Below are 23,178 nucleotides of genomic sequence, written 5' to 3'. Positions count from 1 at the left end.
AATACTACTGATGCCTGAAGCCCATCCTCAGAAGTGGTGATTTAATTGGTCTGGCACAGAGCCTGGAACTTAGAATTTTATAGACCTTCATTAGACTCCACCTGCAGAAAAGTTTGGAAACAAGTGACCTCTCTATAATTCTATTAAATTTTTAACAAATTAGGTTCACATCAACTTTAGCATGTTTCTTTTAATGGTCTCATGGCATTTGGAGAAATCTCAGGAGGAATAATGTGTTCTGGAATAATCCCCTAACTATAAATCCACAGAAGGAAACCGAGACCCAAAAAAGCAAGAGTACAATATAATCAGTTAGGTAGCATGTCACAGGCACTTATGTAAAGGTAGAAAGGTAGAAGGCAGAGCGGCCGAGCTTCACAAAGTTTATTCAGGACGAGAATTACTACTTTTCAAAGCCATGCAACCCTAAAACCAGACAGAGGTATTGAAGACCACGGCATACAATACTCCGGGCTTAAGCTATGACCTGGTCCAGCTTTCTACCTCCTTCAGATGGAGCCCAGGCAGCCCCTGGAAGGAGGGGTAAGCACTCGTGTGCTCTACATGAACAAACCTGTGTGAGATACTGAGTTCATTAATGTTCTTGTTGGCAGACATCTAAGTGACTTGGATGCAGCCAAGTGGAATTGCAGGTTTGATTTATTGAAGAGATACAAGTTAAGTTATGCAGACATAAGCTTTTTTTTTTTTTTTTTTTTAAAACACACCAGCTCAGGCTCTATGTCCAGACCTTGTAATTGTTTTTTCTTTTTCTTCTGGCCACAGGAAAGTTCAGCTGTGTTTCTCTATGACGGTTCCTCCTCTTGTGGGGACACAGCGGCTATCCATACGAAAGGAGAAGGAAAAACAGTTTGAAAAGTTCAAAGCATCAAGATTAAGTAGTGAGAATATTATGTGTCTTCACCACTTAATAAAAAATGTGGAGCCCCGCCCAACAGGTGAGCAGACTGCAGCTGGAAAGTAGGCATCCATCTGTGATATGAATCCACAGTAAAAAATGTACGCTCACCCTGACACTCCAGGCAGAAACGTCTTGGGCATTTTGCTCTTTGAAAAGAAAACAAAGACCAAATCGTTAACAAGAAACATGGATGCCATCACTCACAAGTCCCTACCCGGAGATGAAGAGCTACAGGCAACTAATGGCTATTAAGAGAGGGAGGATCAGTCTTCTCCAGAGATGAGCACCCTGTTTGGTTATCTAACCCTAAGTGGCCAGCCCTGGGCTGGAGAGATGACTCAGCCATTAAAGGCTCAGCTCCAAACCGGAATGCCAAGTGGTCAGCCCTAAACCCACGTACAGATAGAACACTAAACGAACTCAGTAGATTGTGAGCGTGTATAATATTATTGTTATATTTATAGAACATATATACATATGCATTCATATATAATGATAATATAAGAAGAGATTATGGATTTTAGAAGGAATTAGGAGGAGGGGGAAGAATGGAAAGATGTATAAAATCCTCAAAAATAAAATACATGTAAAAAAAAAAAAAACCCTGATGTTGATGTCAGCTCATATTCTACTGATTGCTGGACAAAGAAACACTTTATCTTGGGGCAAAAGTGCCTAAAAAAAAAAAAAAAAGAATTGAATAAACCACAGCCAGTGGATGAGAATAGAGTCTGTGGGTCATCATGAAATAAAGTGTGTTCTCAAAGTCAACACAGCTAATGTTCAAGGTCTCCTGAGCAAAGCATGATGGTGACCTTCTGTAACCCCAGCTCTCGGGAGGCAAACCAACATCAGAAATTCAGGGTCAGCCTGGACCACCTAAGTTTCTCTCAAAAAAGAAAAAGAAAAAAAGAAGAAAAGAAATAGATCTTCCCAGTGTTTTAAAAGCTCACTACAAATGACTACACATCACTAAAACACAGAGATAAATGAAGCCACGTTTGAAATTCTTCCCAAACACAGCATCCTCTCCCACGTGCTCTTCCAGCAAATGGCACTGACTCTTTGGTTTCTATGTCAAGTGCTACTCAGACAGTTGCTTATATGTATGCTCTAAAATTAGGAAGTTTAAATCTGAGCAGTTCCCACCCCCGAACCCCCTCAAGCTTTACCCCTTCCTGTGAGCAGCCAACCCCAACCTTTTTGCCACAGCATCACCAAACCTAACTCCCAGACCAGTCACTGATGCTTCTGCTGCCCACCCAGAGTAACAAGCCAACTCCCCCAGGCCCCACCTCTCTGCCACCAGCAGAAGTTATGTCATCAGCTCTCATGCTTAGACTGCTCAACCCCCAAGTTTTATGTTCTGTCAGAGCCCTCTACTCATTAGAGGGCCCCCCCTTCTTATTCAAATAATCACATACTATCCCCCTGTTCTTTGACAGCTGGACACCTTAGCTCTCCTTACTCCTTTGCTGTGTTCATTCGGCCATATTCACGCTCACTGGTTTTATACTTACCTCGAGGCTGGGCCCCACGTTTTCTCAATGACACCTGTTATGATTTTAAGGAGCTTAGTGTGTTCCATCTTCTTCCCATTATTTTGCAACTCGATTGGAACATTCGTCATTACTGTAATTAAAATATGTTTTGCCTGGTGCTCTCTTTCCTTAGAAGGCAGGTGAGCATCACATTGTATTCTGTATTGTCACTGTCATACCTAGCATTCAGAAAGTGCCAAACAAACAGATAAATAAATAAGTAAGTGTGATCCATCTGTAATTCTTTATCTACGCATTAGAAATTCATGGGGGACTTTAAAATGACTGAGACAGGAGTTCCATCCTAGACCAATCCAAATTGAGTTTGTGGAGTGAAGGTGCTTCTCAGGTGGTCTAATGAATAGCCAGGGTCACACAGCTCCTGCTTTACTTGGAAATGCTAGTTAGAGCTATATGGAAAGGATGAAGGTCTTTTGGGACTTAAAAAAAAAAAACCCACTTTTTTGGTTATCTATGAATCAGTAATAAATGACTCCAAACCTGAGCAACCTCATACACCCAACTTATCATCTTAAAGGGTCTTTTGGCCGGTAACCTAGATACAACTTGGCTGAGTCCCTGCAAGTCCACATTCACAGGCTTAGCCCAAGCTGGTGCTATCTCCGGCTCCACTAGAAAGAAGACGGTGTGTCCAGACCCACTCCCAGTGACAGGATCGATTTCCTCCCTGGCTGTTGGCCCTCAGCCATCCTTTGCTCCTCCCTTCTCATTAGAGCAGTTCAGAGGATGACAACTGGCTTCCGTGCGGGGCTAAAAGGGGAGAGTGAGGTGGCAGCCAGAGGTGGGGGAAGGATCCGGAGTGGGATGTCCCCCAACTCAGACCTTGGTCCATAAATACTATTATTCTTGACCAGAAATAAATAGGACTCCTAGAAAAACAGCTGATTCTAAGATTGGAGCTAGTAAAACAGAAGATGAGACTGCAATATATTTTTTTTACTAAAAAGTAAGGAAGAGCTAAAAAAAAAAAAAAAGATGGCAAGGTCGGGTAAGGAGGAAAGGCAGATGAAGGGATAAAGAAAGAACAGAGATGCCAGGAAGTGGATATGACTGGAGCCAATTCACCTCCATTAAAGGGACCCCAGCTAGACTGTCTAACAGTAGGAGCAAGCTGGTCAACGGAAAACAGATACTGAAGGCTTTCTTAGAAGCGAACTGGAAGTCAACAGACAGGTGTATTAACTAATCACAAATCTGTAATTTTGACTAATTATATAACTACAGATAGATTAATGTAAGGCCATTTAGGTGAGATAGTATCAAACCAGGCCCATCTGTCCAGCAGCAGCCTGCATGTGGCCTTATAAATTAGGTCAGTGTGCTTTTCAAAGATTAAAAGTGATTTTCCTTTATCTCCCTAACATCTTCTTAGTTATACAAGTTTACAGAAAATAGGCCAAGCACTGTGAGGACATTACACAAAATCTGATTTTAGTGAAGAGATAATAGTGAACAGTGAGGGTAAAATGTCAAGGAAAACAGGCAAGTTCATGCAGGGCTCTTGGGCTGGTGAGAGTAGCAATCTGTACTTCTCATACTCCAGGCGAAAGCTACTGTACTGGAGGATAGTCATCACTGATGCTAACCACCACAGAAGCACAGCGGAAAGCCTTCCCCAAAGACTCTGTCAGTATGAACACATGCATTCATATTTGTTCTGGTTTCAGATTATTGCTAAGATGGCACGTGTAGTAGTTATTTTTCTATTGGTGTGTGTCTTTGTTAGGGTTTCATTGCTGTGAAGGGACACCGTGACCAAGGCAACTCTTAAAAAGCAAACATTCAATTAGGGGCTGGCTTAGAGTCTCAGAGGTTCAGTCCATCATGGTGGGAAGCTCAGCAGCGTGCAGGCAGACATGGTGCTGGAGGAGTTGATCCAAAGGCAGCCAGGAGGAGGTGGTCTTCCTCAGGCAGCCGGAAGGAGGCTCTCTCTCTCTCTCTTCCCCACTGGGAAAAGCTTGAGCTTAGGACCTCAAAGTCCAGCCCCACAGTGACACACTTCCTCCAACAAGGCCATACACTTCCTAATAATGCCACTCCCCATGGGCCAATCATATTTAAACCACCACACTGTAGCAAAACACTATAAGCAAGGCATTTAAAAGAAAGCAGTTAATTGGGCTTATGATTTCGGAGGGTTAGAGTCCACAATGGTGGAGGGAAGACAGTGTTGACAGGAGCAGCTGAGAGCTCACAATTTGATCTGAAAGCAGGAAGCAGAATAAGGACATCAGGGGTGGTGGGAGGATTTGAAGTCTGAAGACCAGCCCCTCCACATACCTACTCCAAAAGGCCACACCTCCTAATCCTTCCCAAACAGTTTCACCAAGTGCTGATCAAGTACTCAAATATAGGAGCCTATGCCGGGTATTCTTATTCAAACCACTGCAGTAAGTAAGTTTAAGTTGCTTAATGGTATTTAGCAAGTTACAACGAAGTACCCCAGATGAGAAGAAACCCTTATGAAGGCACAGTGATTTGTCCTCTGGACGCTTGAGGGGGACAGCATGTCACACACAGCCCTAATCTCTGAATTTTTGTCCCAACAGTCAACCTCCTAAAAAAAAAAAGAAAATCAATTTTTTTTGTGGTGGGAGCACCAGCCTTCCACTTTTGGGAGCACTGCCTTTGACAGCACCTTTTCCTTTGAGTAATTTCTTAAATATTTGTTCTGAAACATTTGGTTTTGAACCTTATAAGATTCAAATATATATATATGACATATATGTATTTTAAGGATGTGGTCATAATGCAAGATATAAAAAGACACAACCGAGAATCGAGCTCCATGCACTTTACCCGGATGGAAATGACTTAAAAGCAATCTATTACAGTCTGCTTCTAAAAGGTTTAAAGAGCACCACTGGGGAGGCCTGGCCTTTCATTCAGCTGAGGTGGCAATTCCTAGTGGCATGATTACAAGCACTAAGCCTCACGTGACAAATTCGTGGATCAGTTACTATTGCCCAGTATACACCATTCTGTGTCAGACACGTTCAGTTACAGTAGACAATCTAACTTGTTAAATCTAGAGTGCTGGATGCCCTTTTCCTGGCCTACATGTGGCTACTTGGGGCCCACATTTGACTTATTAAGTTTGCTTCACAGTTGGCACTTCAGAGACCAAAGTCTGAGAGATTACTGAGAAGAGGCAGGCCACCTAAAACTCCAGGAAGATTTTTTTTTTTTTTTTTTTGCATGATAATAGTAGCACGGAGTAATTCTGAAATTACTTTCTGCATATTGTACCCTGGAGCAAATGAACATTGAAGCTAATGGCAGTCAGGTTTCTGTCTGTTGGGTGAGTTTGAAATACGGCAGGAGGGAAAACTAGAACGTACTCCTAATATGGTCCTGAGGGATCAGAATACTCTTTTGGGTTGCTTTGCTTTGTTGAGACAGGTTCTCACTGTGTAGCCTTGACTAGCCTGGAACTCACTATGTAGACCAGGCTGGCTTCGAACTTACAGAGGTCTGCCTGTCTGTTTCCTGAGTGCTGGAATTAAGGCTTGTGTCACCATGACTGGCCCAAACTTATGTTTTTTAATATGTTGAAGTAGCTAGAGATATGAGTGTAACTGTTTGCTGAGAACTACAGGAAGTGACATGTCAGTGGTTTGAACAAACCTGGCACTGAGGTTTTGGATACAGAATACCATTTGCCATGGAAAATAAGCAGGGCTTCTCAGAAACCTAGCTGATTCTAGGGTTGGAGCTGGGAATGCAGACAAGCCTGTGGCCTCTTCTTGTATCAAAAATTAATAAGGGGCCCAATGAATGATGACATAAGGAAAAGGATTCAGGCATCTTGAGGCTTCCATTGGTCCAGTCAGGGATATTCAGAACATCAAAATAAATGATCATAGTGGGCTTTAATTTGTTGAGTAAACATTGTGGGTGCATTGTGTTATAAATGAGAAGATGGAGACAGAAGACGAGAAAAGTATTTTCTTTTCACAGAATGCGGACTAATAAATACTTCTGGAATGATTGAAGGGGCCAGGAAGAGCAAGCTGTCGTGTTCTGGGTCTCTCTCGGGTTCAGTGCCATGAGAACAGCTACCTCAAAGGGGCTTCAGCTCTCTGTGGCATCACCCTGCTCCCGAATCTGAAAACCTTCAGCTATGATTCTTCCACTGGGATGGATCTCTATAAACTCTCCATGACACCTTTCCCCACTACTAACACTGTGTGAGCACCGGACCTTTAAAAGCCTTTCTCAAGAGGGAAGGCTTGGGCAATAATTAAGCCCGTGTTATCACACAAACATGAGGATCTGAGTTCAGTTCTCAGAACATGCATAAAAAATGCCAGGCATGGTGCAATGTACTTGTAATCTAAGTGCTGGGAAGACAAGACAGGAGGACTCCTGGGGTTCACCTTGTCTCCAAGGAAGTAGATGGCATTCCTGAGGGTGACACTTGAGGCTGCCTTTGGCCTCTACATGCATGCACACACAGGAACATGCAGGCACATTTTAAAAAAAAAGTCAGAGAACTTTTAATCTTTATAGCATTTATCCATCTCCTGGAGGGCCCAGGTCTTACGAAGGTATTCAGCATAGTGGCTGTCTTTTGTTCACTGTATCCAATCAGTACAATGTGGTCGATAAAGAGGATCAGGCCATTGTTCTAACAAATACTCAAATAATTCAGATTAATTCATTTTTTATTATGATCCAGGGTGGAAGAGTTAACAGCCTTGAGGTAAAACTCATTCCAAATTAATATTATTTCCTGTATTTTGTGAAGGTGGACTGTTTCTTTTCCAACTGGAATAGAGTAAATGCCAAATCAATGGTTGCATTCTTTGTATTTGTGGTAGTATTACTACGCTGAAGCACAAGTCCAGGCGAGAGGCTCGGATCTCAGTTACTGTTTGGTTAAGTCAGCAATGGTCCATAGTCATTCTCCAAGAACCAGCCAATTTTAGAGATCAGCCTGGCAAATTGATGCCTCCAGACCAGAACATCTCCCTTCCATCCTTTAGGTCTTAAATTGGGGCACAAATCTTTGTCTTCTCCCAACACACACGTCCGTGTCTGATCTGTCTTGGAACAATGGGCAGTTTCAGTTTTTCATGTGGCTTTATCCTAACAGCTTTCGATCACAGAATCAAGCACCGTTAATATCCAGTCCCAGGTGTACTCTCCTGGTTTCTGCCAAAACATGTCACTTGTCTTAGTTGGGGTGTGCTGGGATTTAATCCTAGTGATTGGCTTGGCAGCCAGGAATGGAAGTGAAGGGCAGTTCAGGGAGGAGGGAGGCAAGAGAGTTTTTCTAGCACACCAGGCATGCCAGTTAAACCAGAGGGAGTCTTTGGGTACCGACCAGACAACCTCATCTTACTTATGTTCAGGACCCTACCTTTCTCTGCCTTCATTTTAACAGACTTGCCTACATCTGCAAAGCTCAGATTGAGTGGAGTGCTGTGCCTCTTAGCAATGAACTCTCCCACTGCAGTTAAGCTGGATCTGTTCTGTGCTAAAGGCCTCTTTATAAGTTAGCACAGTGCTTCTCACATTTAGCTAATAGCTTCAGAGCCATTTCTCGTTTCCCTTCTTCAAGGACTCCAACACAGGTTAGCAGCATGCAGGCAATTTTGATGTCTTTGCAGGCATTAATCCCACTGTTTTCTGAGCCCTTGTGTCTCTACACCTACTACAGTGTTTATCTCCACTGGGACGTTGTCCCAGGTCAACATAAGCTTCCATCTTATGCCAGGAACTACGAATGCCCGGGGCACCAAAATTGGTGTCTCAATGTTGTTACCTGAGGGCATGCCAAGACAGGAGTACATATGTAGGATTTTTGTGAGATGGGGAAGGATCTGGGAAAGACTGGGTGAGTTATCACTTGACAGTTCAAGTGTGACCCCCAAATGCAAGTGACAGGGAAGGTATGTTGGGTGGAGTACTCTAGACTACCATGTAGCCTAAGGAAGGCTTAACAAAACAAAGGATGTAAGCTGACTATTGGAGAATTTTTATGTCTAGAAACAGGCTGGCTTGACCATTTTTGTCATAATTAGTTATGGAGCTGAAAGAACCAAGGTCCGGATACAGTCATGGTGATGGATTCCAGAGTTGGTTGTCTCCAAGGAATATTCTTGTAGTAGCTCCATCGTTCCAGTAAATAGCAGCTCAAACCAGGCAGTTTGGTTCCATAGTCTAGACTCTGAATCACTGCCCTGTGAAGCATCTCAGAATCGCAGACAGAGATCGGCAATAAATTGGCCTCTATGACACTGAAAGTTTACATGGAAGCTTGGCTAGTCTGGTGAGTCTTTAGGTTTCCTTAAGGCTATGGTAATTCATTCTATTGTATGTGTATGTGTGGGGGTGTGAGGGGCATATTACAGATTAACGTATATGGACAAATTACATATGCATTGGATATACACATGAATAATTTATAGAACCATATGTGGATTTAGTTTCCTGAAGTATAAAAGGGGTTAGCAGATTGGAAAACAGATGCAAGAGAGAGTATTTCCTGGACTGCTTATAGAGTAAGATGGTCAGAAAATCGTGGCTAAGCATTCATATTTTCTAGGGTGCAAAAATTTGAAAATGAACCCATAAAAATTCATTTTCCTCTACACTCTTTGAAATCTTACTGTAGCACAAATAAAAAAAAAACTCATTTATCATTTTCTTAAAAGTGTTAGAAATAACTTTCTATCATTGCTTTTCAGAGATGCTCTTTTCACTTGGGCTGTGATAGATACATATTTATAGCACAACAGAGGACTTTCCTGTTTTGAGCTAGAGTCTCACATGGCCTTGAACCCCTGATCCTGTTTCCACCCCCTACAAGTGTTAGGTTTATAGGCAAATACAAGCTTAAAAGAAGACCTTAGTAAACACCAACTTCTTAATGATCATTGTAAGCATCCAATAATCAACACACACACAAACTTATGGATTGCAGCATACTTAATTGTAAAAGGAGTTCATGTTTATTTATTATTTTACAGAAAAATAGACATTGTTAATATTTTATGGATATGGGTACCAAGGTACAGAAATATTTGATTTCCTTGCTCCACAAGAGAATAAAAATAAACTGAATTTTTTTTTGTTTTTTGTTTTTTTTTTGTTTTGTTTTTTTTTGTTTTTTTGTTTTTCTGTTTTTCTGTTTTTTCGAGACAGGGTTTCTCTGTGTAGCCCTGGCTGTCCTGGAACTCACTCTGTAGACCAGGCTGGCCTCGAACTCAGAAATCCACCTGCCTCTGCCTCCCAAGTGCTGGGATTAAAGGCATGCGCCACCACTGCCCGGCAATAAACTGAAATATTAAATCAGATACTTAAGCACCTATATTCATTAACAGTATAATTTTATAATTATAATTTATTCTTACAACAGAATATTCAAAAGCAGATATGAAAAGATAACTTCAAAAATATTAATCTGCCTGAATATACACTGCCTGAGTGTATTATATGTAATATGGTAGAAAACTAATGTTAAAAAGAAAGTGGAAAATTAAAAGTTTAAAATCTAAAATATTTAGAATTCCAAATTCACAGCCTCCAAACAAATCATAGTATTTCTTATACCTGGCCAAGAGGGTATACACAAATCCAAACGGAGTTTCTGAATTCAGTCTGTTTCCCTTCATAAGTTGGGAATAAGGCAATGAAGGAATTTGGGACCAGGATGTTTGTAAGTAACGGGCTAGCAAGCTTAATTTATAGCCTGCCACATTCAGTGTTTCTTTACTTTAAAAACTAGATTCTAAATATATACTTTATACTGGGGGGGGGGGGGCGGGCGGGGGAGGAGCAGCAGTCCTAAGGACACAGACTGGCTTTCAGAATCAGACCCTGGGAAGCAATTTTGATTTCCTCAGTTCTTTAGCTCTGAATTTGAAGGAGTGGTTCTTAATGGTTATAATACAAGATTTAAAAAAAAAAAATGAATGGAAGAGTTTGAATAGCAAATAAGTAGCTGTTACATATCAGGTGTTGGGGTCCACACTAGCCCCACGTTGGGGCGGCCAAAATAAATGTTGCAGCCCAGGCAAAATGTTGAGGCCCGGGCCGACCCACGTTTGGGCGGCCACTGTATCCCGGCCCAAGCTGCTGCTCCGGTCTGCGGGTCAGGGTTCAGCAAGAGCGAGGGTGAGGGCAGACTCAAAGAATGGAGACCAGACAGGGTATGATTCAATCCCGTTTATTCTTCAGTCTCTCTTCCTCTAAGTGTCTCCTGTCTGATTCTCCCTCTATAGTCTCCCTAATGTCTGATTCTGATTTGTTCTGTCTTCTATAGTCTGATTCTAAGCCACGCCTCTAAGTTACACCTTTAATCATGCCCTTAGGTCTTGTCTCTAACTCTGATCTCTATACTTCTAAGTCATACTCTTAAATCACACACCTTTAATCTCACACACCTTTAATCTCACTCGCCTTTAATCTCAAGGTATCTAAACCAAGATTATCGGAGTGTTCTCATCTCAGCTGTTGTAGGCTATTGTAATTCAAGTCTCCTGTCAGGGTATATGGCTCAAGATGGCTGCAAAGCTGATAGCTGCTTTCTGCTAAAAGTCGGCCCCCAACAATCAGGGGTTTCTGTAAAGTGTGGAATTTCACACTCAAAGTTAACATGTACCCCAACCCCTTACTTGACAAAGGATTTAGGGTGAAAAATGTGAAGGATACCTATCCTAGGAAAAATAATCTAAAGAAATGTAGAGGATTGGAGTGTCGCTCACTGGTAGAGTGTATGCTTAGGACATATGAAGTTAGGATGGACATTCAACATGAATTTCAAATGTGGCTCAAGTTTCTTTTCAGTCAAATCAACAAGACACAATTCTATCAAAGAATAGTTTTCAAAAGCCTTTCACATAATTACAGTTAAAAAAAATCTTAACTGGGACTTTAAAATGTTCTTGATAGAACAGAAAATGTAACTATTTTAAAAAATTGATATTTAAGCCATGTGCTTAGAAGCAGAAGTTTAAAATTAAAAAGCGATGTGGTGAAGGTGTGGTGGTGCTGGGCTGTTTTTGTCATCGAAGAGTTCACATCAAAGTCTTCTAATACATGGATTGCTTTTCCCCATGGGAGAGTAATTTCTATTGGTGACGAGGAAAATCCAGCAGAGAAACAAAAGGCATCTTGCCTTTAAGAGACAGGAGTAGTATCTGAGCATCAAGATTCAGGAAGGAAGCTCGAGGCCTCTCCAACTTGAACAGGATTATATAGCCCACAGTATTGCAGGAATTGACTAGAGTATATTTCCTTATCTGAAAGGGCATCCTCCAACTACAGGAAATTTGTTTGCTGCCTGTGCATATGCAGGGCATTCTGGAAATTAAGAATTATGAGCAGTGTTAAAAACAGCAGGCATTCAATTTTCAGTATTATGTGAACAAAAGCCAAAAAAAAAAAAAAAAAAAAAAAAAAAAAAAAAAAAAAAAAAAGACCCAAATCAGCAACATACAACCCACCTGTACTGACTGAAAAAGATAAAACATCAACCTCATTCCCTCAACTGGTTCAAAACTATATGGAACTAGCACTGCCAGGCAGAGAGTCGAGGATGGCTTCTGCTATCTACCCTGCTGCTCTTGCAGTCTGCATGAGAGTGTAAGGCTAAAACATACCTAGAAAGGGCATCTAGTCTGCATAAACATCCTTATCCCTGTTTTCAGTATCTCTAGTTAGATCTGTAGTTTAGCTGCTCTTATCTTAACGTTTTAGCACCTATAGTCGAGAACTAATTCTTTTTATCTTATCAATGAAAATGATGAATCATGACCTTCCTTCCTGTAGATAATTTTACATACTTGGAAAGCACAAAGCAACTATGTAACCTTCTTTCATTAATGGGCTATAACCATGGTGCGTTTATTGATCTACAAACAGCTTTATTAAGTTTGACACACAACATCCCTTCCCAGGCACCTTTATCACTTTCAAAATCTTCCAACCCTTAGCACTTTGACACAAGCTTCACAAAATACCCAGCATCTAATTTACTTATTTTGTTCCAACACTATCAGTTATTTGAATAACACTATACCCTGAAATCCACTATTGAAACCAACAGCAAGTTCAAGACTAGCATGGCCAACTTAGCAACACTCTCTGTGGTGGTCTGAGTGAGACTGGCACCATAGGATCATAGATTTAAATATTTGGTTTCCAGTTGATGGACTGTTTAGGAAGACGTGGCCCTGTAGAGGAAATGTGTCACTAGGGGTGGGCTTTGAGATCACAAAAGCTCAGCCATGCCCCCGTCTAGCTTATTCTCTGCCTGTAACTTGTGATTTAGATATGAGCTTTCAGCTACTTCTCCAGCCCCCTGCTGTGATGATGGTGGAAGGACCCTCTCAAATAGTGGGCAAGCTCCCAATCAACTGCTTCCTTTTTTTAAAGCTGCCTTGGCCATGGTTTCTCTCCACATCAGTAGAACAACAACTAAAATCTCTTGTTTTAAGCGAACCAACAAAAACATTAAACTACAAAGGGCTAAGGATGTAGGTCAAACCCAGGCACAGGACTAGGCACTTGCACGGCATGTGCCACACACCTGGGTTCAGCCCAGCACTGCAACAGTGATTCAGTGATGTTCATATTTTTGAGACAGCTAATCTTGCGGTTAACATTCTAAAAAACTGTCTAGGTTACTGTCTAGGAAAAGACAAGAAACCAGGAAACACAGACTGAAGAGCTGTGGGAAGTGAGGCTGTGGTGGGTGTAGGACTCCCGTGGGAAGGGAGCAGTTGTTCCGCAGCTCCCTTCAGAGGTATTAGCTCTGCGAAGGCACAAAAGCAATCTCCCAAGAAATCATCAGCTAAATGTTTAATAAAAACAACAAAAGCCATCTGTGTGTCTGACCTTCCATGAGTTAGGCTCTGGGGATGGAATTCAGCCTTGACTGACAGCGTCTTTACTCTCTGTCTCCCTGGCCCCATAAATGATAATCTTGCATTACTCCCCATTGAGTGTCTTACTCTTTTGAGTACTAATTCTGCTTTTCCTAAGCTCCTTCACTGATGAATCTGGGAGTTTAAGACACATGTCTTTAATTTAAGCAGGCATTTCTTAGTAGTATTAGCTAATATTGATACTTTCGGGACTGCCCAATAATAATATCAAATACTGGTTAAAAGTAACAACTGAAATAGAACTGTATGGCCTGATAGGTCCTAATGAGTTTTCTAGAGTGAGTCTGATAGACACTCCATAGACAAAACAAGCTGAAGAGAAACCACCAGAGTGTAATCTACCTATTAGAAGAGGAGGCTATCGTGGGATGAATCACTGATGGGTCGATAAATGGAAGAAGTGAAAGTGTTCTGCACAGAGGCAGGTTATACACGTTCAAACAAGCAGCCCAGCAGCAAGGCCAGGGAAGCCTTCCCCAGCACACTAGCTCTGAGACGTGCTGCTGCCACCACCTGGGCAGTAGGCAATTCTGAAGCCCGGAATTTTAGTTGTCAGCAATGATAGACTCAAAAAGCATAACTCCACTTTGGGGAGGGGAGTGTGGGGAGGTGGGGGAGTGGGGAAGAAAAGAGAAAACATTTCTGCCAAGACTCTGAGCGAGCAGGGATTTTGGTAAGGAATGCTTAGAATTCTGCTTTACTTTTTAAGTCTTCTGTTGTTAACTGGAAAACCTGTATAAGAACACAAACCTTTGATGGGTGATTTAGTTCAGGATTAGTGACAGTATTCGAGAAGCACTGACTTCAATACTTGGTACACAGAAAGTACTCAACTGATTTTTTTAAAAAAAATTATTATCCAGCATGTTCTTCAAAATATAATGAGCCCATTTAATTCTTAAAGTTACGAACATGCTGACTAAGAAATTCACTTCCACTGTGTTTTGATAATAAGCAAAGGCATAAAAAATAACGTTATGAAACAAAACTTCACGGATAAAACCCAGTTCCATCAAAAGAAGTTAAATATGTACAGGCTTACTGTAGGGAAACAAGGCCAAGTACAGGTGACAGACCTTTCAGCATCTTTTAATCAGAGCAAATAATAACATTATTACAGTAGAACCTTATTCAGGGTACACTCCTTTCACTGACACATGGTTAGATTGAGACTTAACTTTGTACTTACAATGTTAAAAAAGACTTTAGAAATGACAAGTCTGCTAGGAATTACCTTTTCAAGAGAAAAGCAAGGCTTTGTGCAATAACAAATATTGTGCAGATCTTCCTTTGTTTCAGAGTTCCCTATGTGGGCGTGCTGTTTTAATCAGAGCAAATAATAACATTATTTAACACAGCTCTCCCTAGCCTGGTCTCCAATGGGAACTACCTTAACACCCTACCTCCTCTCTGAGACAGGGTCTCAAGTAGCCCAGATTGGCTCAAACTCACTGTCTGTCTACCAAGATATTGAACTCTTAATCTTTCTGGTTTCACCTCTCGAGTCTCAGTGTTACACCTGGCTAAAATTCACTTAAGAGCAAGGCAGAACTTATTACTTGCTATCTAAAAACGATGTTCTGAAGGACATGTGGGAAACTAAAATCCAAGTTAAGAAGACGACGGTGGTTAAGAGGCTGGACCAGAATGACCCAGAGTTCAAGCAGAGCCTAGGCTACATAGCCAGACTCTCTCAAACAAACGAAACCACAGCTATTCCCTCCCTCTCAGAAAGGATAAGAAGCCAGAGGACTGGCCAGATATAAACTAATTTACTGATCTGAAATGACTAGAGGTCAACTAGGATGCTCTCTAGATATACAGGAGGAAAAGGCTCAGAGTGAATGAGTTCTGTAGGGGTATCAGTACGGAGACTAAAAAGCAGACCTCACCACTGAACAGTCAGTCCATGGTCTGGGAGCCTAGCTTACTTATCTTTGGTTAAGGTAATGCAGGCCACAGTAAGGCTGTCGTCCTCTATGGCAACCTCTATGCTGTTCTTGGAATTGCACAAGCCTGCCTAATATACCAGAAGATAGATCCCTAAATTTAGAATGTGAAGATAAGGTCTCCAATACATTATAGCCGAAGAAGCTAGCTAGCTTGCTTTCTTTCTTTCCTTTTTAAGTGTGTGTATGCATGCGTGTGTGTGCATGTGTGTGTGTACACGACACATGATTATGCCAGTGCACCACCTCTTAGGTTCCTCAGGTACTTCCTTACTGTGCTGCCTTTTATTCCGAAGACTTGTGGGGACACCAGGACCTTTAGAGATAAAACAGCAACACACTGGGAGGCAGAACTTGTGAGAAACCATCTATTGAAGTGAACATGTTACTGATACAAGCCTGTTATGGGTCTATTTGTTCTGCACAGGTCTAAGCAACCCTTCAGGTTTTCACACAAGAATAAGATAACCATGGCTGCTAATACAATATGCAACCATTAGTGTATACCTGAGGAGCAATATTTTAGATCTTTAGATTATCTGCCAAAGTCTGCTTCTTGGTAAATAATGGTTACTGTTGTTATACTTTAACTACTCATACATGTCTCGGCTTGCTTCTCAAAGGGAACACTCACAGTCTCTCAGGAATAAAAACTTGCTTTATTTGGCACACAGCAATGAGGAGGTCTTGCAACATTCGCCCGAGGCAGTCAAACAGAGCAAGTAGTTCAGGCAAGCAATCACAAAATTTGAGCAGCAACCAAACCAGAGCTAATCTTTGAGTTCCTGTAGATTAGGGAGACCATTTAACGCACCCCTTTCTGCTTGTTGACTTTTGAAGTCCTTTATTTATGTATTGGAAAAACAAGTACTTCTGTGGGGTCTCTATGCCCTGACAGTTTAATTATTAACAGTTTACTTTGGGCAAGTATCGACCATTCCTTTGTGAAATAAGTTAGGCTCTTAAATTAAAAACAAACAACAAAACCTCTTTCCCACAGCGTGGCAGCCTTTCCCCCTGGTAACAAGGTTCATTGGACACATCCCAGCCCCGGCTGCTGCTTTGTCTGAATCTTTAAATATTTAACTATTGTTCAACTATAAAGCACGAGTGAGTGAGGAAACAAGCTAGAGTCCTTCCACGGTCCCGAGGAGGTTCTAAGAAGTCTGCAGGGTCCACCTCATTTCTTGCTGCGGCTCTCTGGGGCTGAGAGTTCCCTGTACGAACTCCTCACCCACTCCGTCTCCTCGCCAGCGTCCCACGCAGGACGCGAGGCCACGATGCCCCATCCACAGCGAACACGAAGCAGCGCGCGACATCACCTGCGGCGGACCGAAACCACCGCTCCGCGTCGCCCCGCCCACCCGCTCTGGCTAGAGCCGGCGCCGCCGGAAGCCCGCCCGCGACTTCCTCATCCCGCCCCACCCGGCCCCGCCTATGGGCGGGACCTGAGCGGAGCGGCTTCCGCTTTCCCACTTTCCTTCCTGGCGGTGAGTGGGAATGGGAGAGGGTTCCCCTAGGGTGTTTGGTGGCTAGCGGTAGCCTAGGCTGAGCGTGTGGCCGGGCTACCCTGGCTCCCTGAACTCCTGATCGGCGGGTCCTGCCTGGCTCGGCTCAGCGGGGCGGTGTCCTTAGCCTGTGAGGCCGACGGATGTCGGTGGACATGGCCCGGGGCAAGGAGAATCCTAAGGAGGGAAAGTTAAAGAGGGAAGCTGTAGGTATAGAGCGGCGAAGTTCAGCTCCAGGTCCCCCAGGCTTTTTGAGGTGAAGGAGTATACCTGAAAGTGAGGCAAGGATGTTTTGGTCCGAGACTGAGGTGTACTCGAGATGTGTGGCCTGTGGACGGTAACTTTGCCACAACCTAGTCTTTATAAGTCGCGCTGTTTGCAAAGTTACGCGCTTTTCGCAGAAACTTGTGTTAGTTCGTTACTGGGCTCCTGAAAGATCGATCCTTCCTGGACCTTCCTGCAAACTGGTTACAACTGGGCGAGGGCGTAACAAGGGTCAGGATGGTTAACGTCTTCACTAAGTTTAATGTGCTGAAAGTAGAGGCATGGTTTCTGTCACAAATACGACGATAATAGCATGGGGACATGGAAGTTAAAACCAGTGACAGTTTTCTTGATGTGATGGATTGTCGGTGCCATAATTATTTTGGTAATCCTTTATTTTCTTGTAAGGTACACTAATTGTACTACAGACCACAAAACCTTTAAAAAGCAAGGCAGTGTTTGACTTTGAAATGATGTACCCAATCCAACGAATAAATGAGGAGTCTTAAGTGCAAGCAGTTTAAACTCTTGGCTGGGGATGTTGTTCAGCAGTGGACACAAAGATTCAAAATCTTGTATGGGTATGGCGTCTGTAATATGTCAGTGAACCAAACTCATAACTTTATTATTCAGACAAAATTTTAGTAACCAAGTAATTTACTTAAAATACTTGGTTTCTGTGAATTAGGTCTCTATTTCAGGGCTTTTGCAATTGTGGTAATTTAGGAAGAAGTAGGTGTTAAATGCTATACTATTATAGAAAGATGTTTTTACTTGTTTGTTTCTAGAGAATTTAGAGATTTTTTTCCATTCATAATCTTACTTTAAAAGCATCTTTTATTCTCCTTTTGTAATTGTCATTTCTGAGACTTACTGCCTCAGTCTGCTAACCCAGGCCTAGTCCTGGAAGCTTCTAGCCTCCGTACAGTCTTATCTAGGCCCAGAATGTGTTCAGACTCTGAGACTTACTGTTGAATAAGCGCATCCTTTCTTGTTCTTCCTGAGCGCTGGCTGGCTGGCTGGCTGGCTGGTTATCTGGTCATCTCAGCTGTTCTGACTCAAACTCCTTGCCAAGCTGACTGACTCAATCTGGCTTCTCTCTTGTTTCTCCTGAATTGCTCTGCTTGACCTCAAACTAACTCTAGCAATGTCTTCTAACTCCTTCTCATTCTCTGGCTCATTATCTTCACCTGTGTCTAGCTTGTTCCCTCTCTACAGCCTGTCTCTGTACACCTTGTCCCAGTAACCTTTCTTCTCTCTCTGTGCTGCTCTCTTAAATAGCCTCTTTTTCTTCTCTCTTTCCAGGGTTGGGCATATCCTATTCTGTTAAATCTTTCTCTGATTCATCACTTTGGCTACCACTCAATTGGGCATCACTTTCAAATATGGTGCTTCCTTCTACAAAGTAACTTGACCTTCATTGTTTGGGATTAAAGGTGCATACTAAGGGCATGTCTGCATTACAGCCAGAGTGATCAAAGCTGTGTGCTAAGGGCTGGGTCACAGACACAGCACAATCTTGGGGTTCACAGTGTGATCAAATATCCTAAATCATGTTAAAATAGTTATGACTTAATTTTCTTCTTTTCCAGCTCCTGCATGTATATATAGAGAGAGAAAGGGAGAGAATTTAATCCCCTCCAAAGTGTATATGTTCAAACTGAAGAAGACATAACCAACAATCATCTGAATTGTGATTGACTCACTGATAATCCCAGGGGAAGATTAGAGATCTTTAACATAAGGTAAATGCTTTTAAAAAATCCTATCTTGAGACTTTAGGTGGCTGTAAACATACACAAACCTTCCCTGTTCAGGTATTGCAACTCAACATATAATTGAAACAGGTTGCTAGAAACAGAAACATAGGGTTTGCCTCCGGGACAATATAGGAAGTCCTCACCATATTTTACCAGACGATCCTCTGTTTCCAACTCAAAAAAGACTAACATGCACACCACTTACTATGGATGCATTTCTCATTATGACTTTTTTTTGTAGAACTGTCAAAATTTAAAAGCCTATAACCTAGCAATCAGTTCCCCCCCTGGATGTATGAATGTGGATTCTAGTATCACGGTTGCCTTAACCTATGTTCCAGAAATAGCCATCTACTTCCCTTTCTCTGGGAGAATTTTAGGGTCTGACTTGAGAAGTCAGACGTGAAGTCTGATTTGTACTCTGGTTAATCAGTACTTAGCAGTACTGACGGTGTGCTAGCAGCGACAGAATTCAGCTCTTTCCCGCCTTGTGCCTGCGGAGTCAGGATCCTTGTCTGTCTCCTCCTGCATAGTTTGCCCTGAGAATGAGGAACCCTGGCAATGCTCATAGGACACAGCCAGTGGGCCTTAACTTCTATAAATTGGTCTTTACTTGCGATAAATTGACTATTTGTGTTGTTTGATTTGAACTATTTTTTAATCTTTATTAAAAATACTAAATACTGAAAAAGCCCCCCAAACTGATGGAATTCTGATTAAATTAGATGTGTTCTAACTTTCAGGATTTGATTAACCATAGAGTCTTCTGTTTGTTTTTTTTTTCCTCCCCCCCTTCCATTCTCCACCCTCCAGTTTCCTGCCTTCTGCAGAGATGCTTAACATAAAGGCTTGGGCTGAGTATGTTGTGGAGTGGGCTGCAAAGGACCCATATGGCTTCCTCACCACAGTTATCTTGGCGCTCACGCCACTGTTCCTAGCTAGTGCTGTACTGTCCTGGAAGTTGGCCAAGATGATTGAAGCCAGAGAGAAGGAGCAAAAGAAGAAACAAAAACGGCAAGAAAACATTGCAAAAGCTAAACGACTAAAGAAGGATTGAAGGGGTGAACAGACTGCAGCTAGAGAAAACCCCTCTGGGAAACTCTGCAGCTTTGGAAGGACTCTCACTAAGCTTCCAGTCACTTCCTGATAGTATTATTTAGTAAATTAAATCTGGTGGAATAGAAGAGTCATGTTCTGACCTCAATACTATATAGTAACGTTTAGGCTTGGAAATAAAAGTTTGTTAGTATCTACTGGCAAGTATTTAAGTTAGCATTTATCATACAGGTGGAGTGTACCTAATGTGAAAATTCAAAGCTCAAAAGCACTGTAAAATCTAACACCTGTGCTCAGACATGACGCCAAGAGTGGAAAAGCCCACAGCCCACTTCGTGATGGGTTGCAGTCAAAATACAGGTGCGCTAAAAATACATAAAGCTATCTTCATGCCATGAGAAATGCAAGCGGACCTTGTGTTTAGAATTGGATCCCATCCTCAAGGTATTATGAAATACTTTAAAATCTGAAAAAGAAAAAATTAAAAACATTCCAGGTCCCAAGCAGTTTTGTCTGTTCAACCTGTAGTAAAAATTCTTTAAACTGACACTCATTTGCCAATTTTGGAGCTTAAAGTATGCAAGTGAAAAATGATGAGAAAATGGTTTTAGATTATGAATCCTATTTAAATGGTAGTTTAAATGGGGTTTAGCTCTGGACAGAGGACATTAGGAATGTAAAAGAATTAACCTTCTGAGGTGAAAAGTTTACTTTGGCTTAAAAAAGATACAGTATATTAATCACTTTTTTCAAAATCATTACTGCTTATTTTTTTGGAATGGAAGCATTACTTTCTCAAAGGAAAATTTTATTAACGAGTATGGCTATTTTCATTCTTCTGACTTTAGCTCTTCACACAGCTAGTAATTATCAAGATACTGCATTTTAAAATCTAACTTTATATAGGATTCTTACTACCCTGACCACGTTCGATACCACATATGGATAGAACAATTTTTATACTTTGAACACTGCCATTTGCTTAAATGTGTTGCTACGAGTATTGTGCTGGAGAGCAGGCAGTGCAAATGCCTCGTGCTGTGCACACCTTGGGTTTAGCTTTAAATGTGAAATTGTTCAATGTCACCAGATAATTAGCTCATTATGCAGACCTTACTTTTGTTTTTATTGTTTATAACCAATACAGTAGTGATGTCCTGTTACTCTTAACATAGGTTCAAAGTGAACATCAAAATTTCAAATTTATGAAGTCATACTTTGTAATTTAAACCAACAAGGGTTTGAATTTGGAAACATGTTCATGGGTGTAACAGTGGTTGTAGGGACTGCAGTAAATGGCAGTACAGAGCTGGGGACCGTCCAGTGGTAATACATACACGAGACCTTTAAACATGGCTTTTCTAAATGCATGGTCGAGCAACAGTCACTGCAGGATTAAACTGCTTATTAATGTTTTCTGAACCTCTGATAATTTTAAGTTACAGTAATTGTCAGTCTTAATAAAAATGAAACTAAATATTGAAATAAATTTGATACCTTTTTATAAAGAGGCCCTGAGTTTTTGTTTTTTGGAGGGAGGAGTATTCATTTAAATTACAGATGTCGTGCAAGTTAATGTTTCAAAAAGATTACAGATTTCAGCCATAGCTGAATGTGCTAGACATAGGATGGTTTCTCAAAAGCCAAGGACTCCGAGAGTGCTGATGGGCGAGCTGTTTTCTTTAGGTTATTAGCTCCTAGTTGGTCCCACCTTCAGTTCCACATACTAAAATAATTCAGTATTTACTGTCAGGTGATCTCGGTTGTGTTATTTTTATCTAATAAGGTATTATCAAAATTAAAACAAAACTTGCTTATAAAGAACCACTGACCTCCATAGATCCTCAGAGCCCACATTTTGTATGTCACTAATTTGATAACAGTTTCAGTATATTTTGTATATGGCCACATTTTAGTAGTGTGGAGTTCAAATATTGAAGCAGAAAGATACAATAACTCTCAGCCACTGAAGAAGAGGTTTCGGTAATGTAAAGGTATGGATTTCACTTAAAATCTGGTTTCTTAATATACCTTAATGTCTTAATGTGGTGATTTTGTATTTAATGTAAGCTATTATTTCTTCAACATTGGAGATGTTTTGTATACATGAGATCAACAAACATTTTATTGGGGAAGGGGAGTTTGTGTGTGTGTGCTGGGTGTAAAGCAGGAAATACTGTGACGTTTGAAATTCTTCAGAAAATCCATCTTTTCTCACTGGGAAACAGCAGTATTGTCGGAAGACTCTTACATGTTATTCAGAATACGTTTTAAAAGGTATGCCCTTTGTCATATCGGAATTTCTGAAAACTAAATGCAGTTGTTTCCCTTTTTATGGCTAGAAACAAGCTGTCCTGGTGCCATTCAAGCATTTCCCCAAAATGATTCAGGAAGTGTGATCCTACTTGAGATGAGTGCCTTGATATCTGCATCTGGCTATGGGTCACTCCGGTTTATTGCTGCTTATTTGGAAGAAATCTTTAAGGCCATTCCCCCCCCCCCCCCAACACAATAACAGATGGTTAGATATCAAAGTTTTGAAAATGCAAATGGAACTTGGACCAGTTTCTTCATAATTTCTTGAAATCTCAGTTGACTGAGATTTCCACAGCCACATACTTTTTTTTAAAAAAAAAAAGAATAAAAGGAGTTTGAAAAGCGATTTAAATAAATTCAGATTATATCTTAAATAATGTGGTTAATGAAATAGCATTAAAAAGATCAACACAGTGGTGATTGTTCAAGGTTAATTAAGAGAAAAAGAGCTTTCTATGTTGATAAAAGATGTTAATGATTTTTCCTTATTTTTGTTTTGAGATTATAATTACATAATTTTCCCTTTCTCTTTCCTCCCCTCCAACCCCCCCCTTTATCCCAGCCCAGACGCCTGCCATCTTTCAAATTCATGGCCTCTTTTTTGTTACATACATACATACATACATACATACATACATACATGTGTGTGTGTATTCCTAAATATAACATGTTCAGTCCACATAGTTACTACTATGTTTATACTTCAGATACAGGTGCAGCTAGGTTATATGATTAACTCTGCAATCAGAAACACTGTTTTGTGCTTTAGAAGTTTGCACAATGTTAAGCTCGTCATTGCAGAAGTGTCCTATATACATGTATAGCAGAAGCATGGGAAACTGGAAGGATTTAGTTCTTAAGTATATACTTAAGGTATACAGTGTTCTTTTGTTCATATGAATGTTTTCACTCTTGAGACTGAAAACTTTAAAATAGGTATAAA

General features: G+C 41.2%; 1 protein-coding gene across 1 annotated transcript; it reads left to right on the top strand.

Annotated features, from left to right (window-relative positions):
* The first annotated feature begins 16,595 nt into the window (after positions 1-16,595).
* Positions 16,596-21,430, top strand: Smim15 (small integral membrane protein 15). The gene is made up of 3 exons (XM_034523680.2): positions 16,596-16,821; positions 18,696-18,848; positions 19,677-21,430. The coding sequence occupies exon 3, from the start codon at positions 19,696-19,698 to the stop codon at positions 19,918-19,920; it is 225 nt and encodes a 74-aa protein (XP_034379571.1). The 5' UTR covers positions 16,596-16,821; positions 18,696-18,848; positions 19,677-19,695; the 3' UTR covers positions 19,921-21,430.
* The last annotated feature ends 1,748 nt before the right edge of the window (positions 21,431-23,178 follow it).

The sequence above is a fragment of the Arvicanthis niloticus genome, chromosome 19 (genome assembly GCF_011762505.2).
Source record: "Arvicanthis niloticus isolate mArvNil1 chromosome 19, mArvNil1.pat.X, whole genome shotgun sequence".
Taxonomy (NCBI): domain Eukaryota; kingdom Metazoa; phylum Chordata; class Mammalia; order Rodentia; family Muridae; genus Arvicanthis; species Arvicanthis niloticus.
This window is presented reverse-complemented; position numbering and strand designations above follow the sequence as displayed.